Source organism: Penaeus japonicus, unplaced genomic scaffold (assembly GCF_977035675.1).
Source record: "Penaeus japonicus unplaced genomic scaffold, GWHDUDI00000001_assembly GWHDUDI00000011, whole genome shotgun sequence".
Lineage (NCBI taxonomy): Eukaryota > Metazoa > Arthropoda > Malacostraca > Decapoda > Penaeidae > Penaeus > Penaeus japonicus.
The window spans coordinates 41414395-41416894 of record NW_028234413.1 but is presented as its reverse complement, the minus strand read 5'-3'; the positions used below and the strand labels follow the sequence as shown (position 1 = coordinate 41416894).

The window sequence follows — 2500 nt, the reverse complement described above, 5'->3', positions numbered from 1 at the left end:
CTCTTCAACATTTTTTTTTGTATCATTCAATTCGTCTTCAAAAAGGAATTGACTTGTATCTTAGAAGGGGATAAAGATAATAATTTCCGTCAATATTCGATGTAACTTCTCATATTTCATGAAGAATCGCTATACCAATATGCGTTCCCCCATTTAAAACAAATCATACAAATTTAGTAGAAAATCATAGCTCATAGTCATGCACAACGACCATGATCTATCGGTTTGTCTGTCGTTATACTTTTCCAGGTATATGCTTTTGTTGATAAGAAATACACTCTTTCTCTATCGGATTCCAATGACAATCCATGATTGTACAGTTATAAAAGTAAAAAAGTTTTTCAAATACTATACACAGAATACAGTAGATTTACTTAAACATGAGACAACAGTATATGAAACCCAGAGGAAACGTCAAACCTTTCAAAGCCGATTCTTTTGACATTCCTATTTAGTCCACAATGTTTCTAATGTTAAACGATTCTATTTTGTAATGTTATATTTAAATTAAATTAAATAACTCACATGTTCGGCGAGGCGACACAATCAGCGTCCGTGAGTATATGGAAGCGACTGATGACCGCCCCCGTGCACCGGTAGTGAAACCTCCCGTCTTCGCTTGACCCGAGGGCGGCAATCCACGGCAGAGGCGAACCTTCCAGAGGGTTGTCTGGATTCTGAGGGTTCTGCAAACAGGAGGGGGAGGGGGGAGGGAGGGGTTGTGAGTGCTAGTATGGTCTGCCTAACCTAAGAGCTGTTTCTCTATCATTCTAAAGACAACAACGGTTATGCAGTTAATGAGTAAAGTGCTCTTATGGTCCGGTTAACCTAACCTCATTCTAAAGACAGCAACGGTTATGAAGTTAATAAATAAAGTGCTCTTATGGTCCGGCTAACCTAACCTCATTCTAAAGACAGCAACGGCATGGCAGTCACTGAATAAATCCCAAGGGATGGAGACTCACCCTCCCGCAGTCGAGGGGCAGTACCGTCTCGACGCCGCTGGCCTCCAGAAGGACTCTCACTCTGTTCTCGAAGGCTCCTGCCAACGCGTCTTCGTTACCTGCCAGCCTCGTAGTGACCTGCGGTTGCTGTTGCTGCCGCTGGCTCTCCTTCATGTCCTTCATGACGACCGCTAGCCCGCCCATGAGAGGGTCCTTCGGGTCTTCCATCTCCACCACGTGCATCATGTCCTCAATGGTCTGGTCGGAAATGGCCGAAGGAAGGAATGTACAGTCCATCGGGAACGGGGTGGGGGTGGGGGTGGATCTCTCTCTCTCGTCTCTGTCTGTCTCTGTCTCTCTCTCTCTCTCTCTCTCTCTCTCTCTCTCTCTCTCTCTCTCTCTCTCTCTCTCTCTCTCTCTCTCTCTCTCTCTCTCAGCCCTGGATTTAACTGGACTTAAAAAAAGGAATATATCACAACAAGTTTTTGCAATCTCCAGTCCCAGAAAAAAGCCAGCTCACAGATGAAAATTTGTATCATTCATTTACAAAAGAGAAAAACAAGAAACATACTTACTCATGCTGGAATGCATTTAATAACATGGGTAGAAAATGCTCATTGTTTCATATCTATGTTTCTTTCTTAATCCTAAATGATAAAAAAGTTTATCCATCTCTCTCTCTCTCCCTCCCTCTCTCTCTCATTCTTTCTTTCTCCCTCTTTCTCTCTCTTTCTCCTTCCCCCTTCTCTCTCTCTCTCTTTCTCCCTCTCCCCCCCCCCTCTCTCTCTCTTTCTCCCTCTCCCCCCCCTCTCTCTCTCTTTCGCTCTCCCCTCCCCCCCTCTCTCTCTCATTTATATACACATTCAAGTAAAGACAATTCACTACGCGAAAATGATGGTTATTTGGCCAGAATACAAAAGGATTTGCATTTATAGGCCTAACATACCGACTTGCACTATCATTGCTGAAGGTAAAAGAAGAAAAACAGAGTTGCATGATAGTCAAATAATATGATTCGCTCCTGGCAAGATAAAAAAAAATGTAAAAAAAGGGGGGAGAAGGAGGGAGAGGGAGGGAGGAACAGAGAGAGAGAGAGAGAGAGAGAGAGAGAGAGAGAGAGAGAGAGAGAGAGAGAGAGAGAGAGAGAGAGAGAAAGAAAGAGAGAGAGAGGGGAGAGAGAAGAGAGAGAGAGAGAGAGAGAGAGAGAGAGGGAGAGAGAGAGAGAGAGAGAGAGAGAGAGAGGGAGAGAGAAAGAGAGAGAGAGAGAGAGAGAGAGAGAGAGAAAGACAGAAAGAGAAAAAAGAAAGATAAAGAAAGAAACACAGAAAGAAAGAGAGGACGACAGAAGAAGAAGAAGAAGAAGAAGAAGAAGAAGAAGAAAAAAAAAACAGCAAAACAACCAAACCTTAAAAGAAAAAAAACAAAACAAAACAGCATCGTAAACCGCCTTTTGATTAAGTCGAAGTTTCGTGTCTCGCCACCGTGTCTTCTACATACCAAAGTCAACAATAACCATCCGATATGTACAAGGTTACGTAATCATAAGTGTATATCAT

General features: G+C 43.0%; 1 protein-coding gene across 1 annotated transcript in view; it reads right to left on the bottom strand.

Moving 5' to 3' along the window:
- Positions 1 to 2500, bottom strand: part of LOC122254032 (clotting factor G beta subunit) — a 16828-nt gene that overhangs the window by 3866 nt on the left and 10462 nt on the right. Inside the window, exons 4-5 of the mRNA XM_043017501.2 lie at positions 966 to 1202; positions 526 to 686 (exon numbers count right to left, since the gene is read on the bottom strand). Coding sequence (XP_042873435.2) covers positions 526 to 686; positions 966 to 1202 — 398 coding nt within the window. The remainder of the gene's footprint in view (positions 1 to 525; positions 687 to 965; positions 1203 to 2500) is intronic.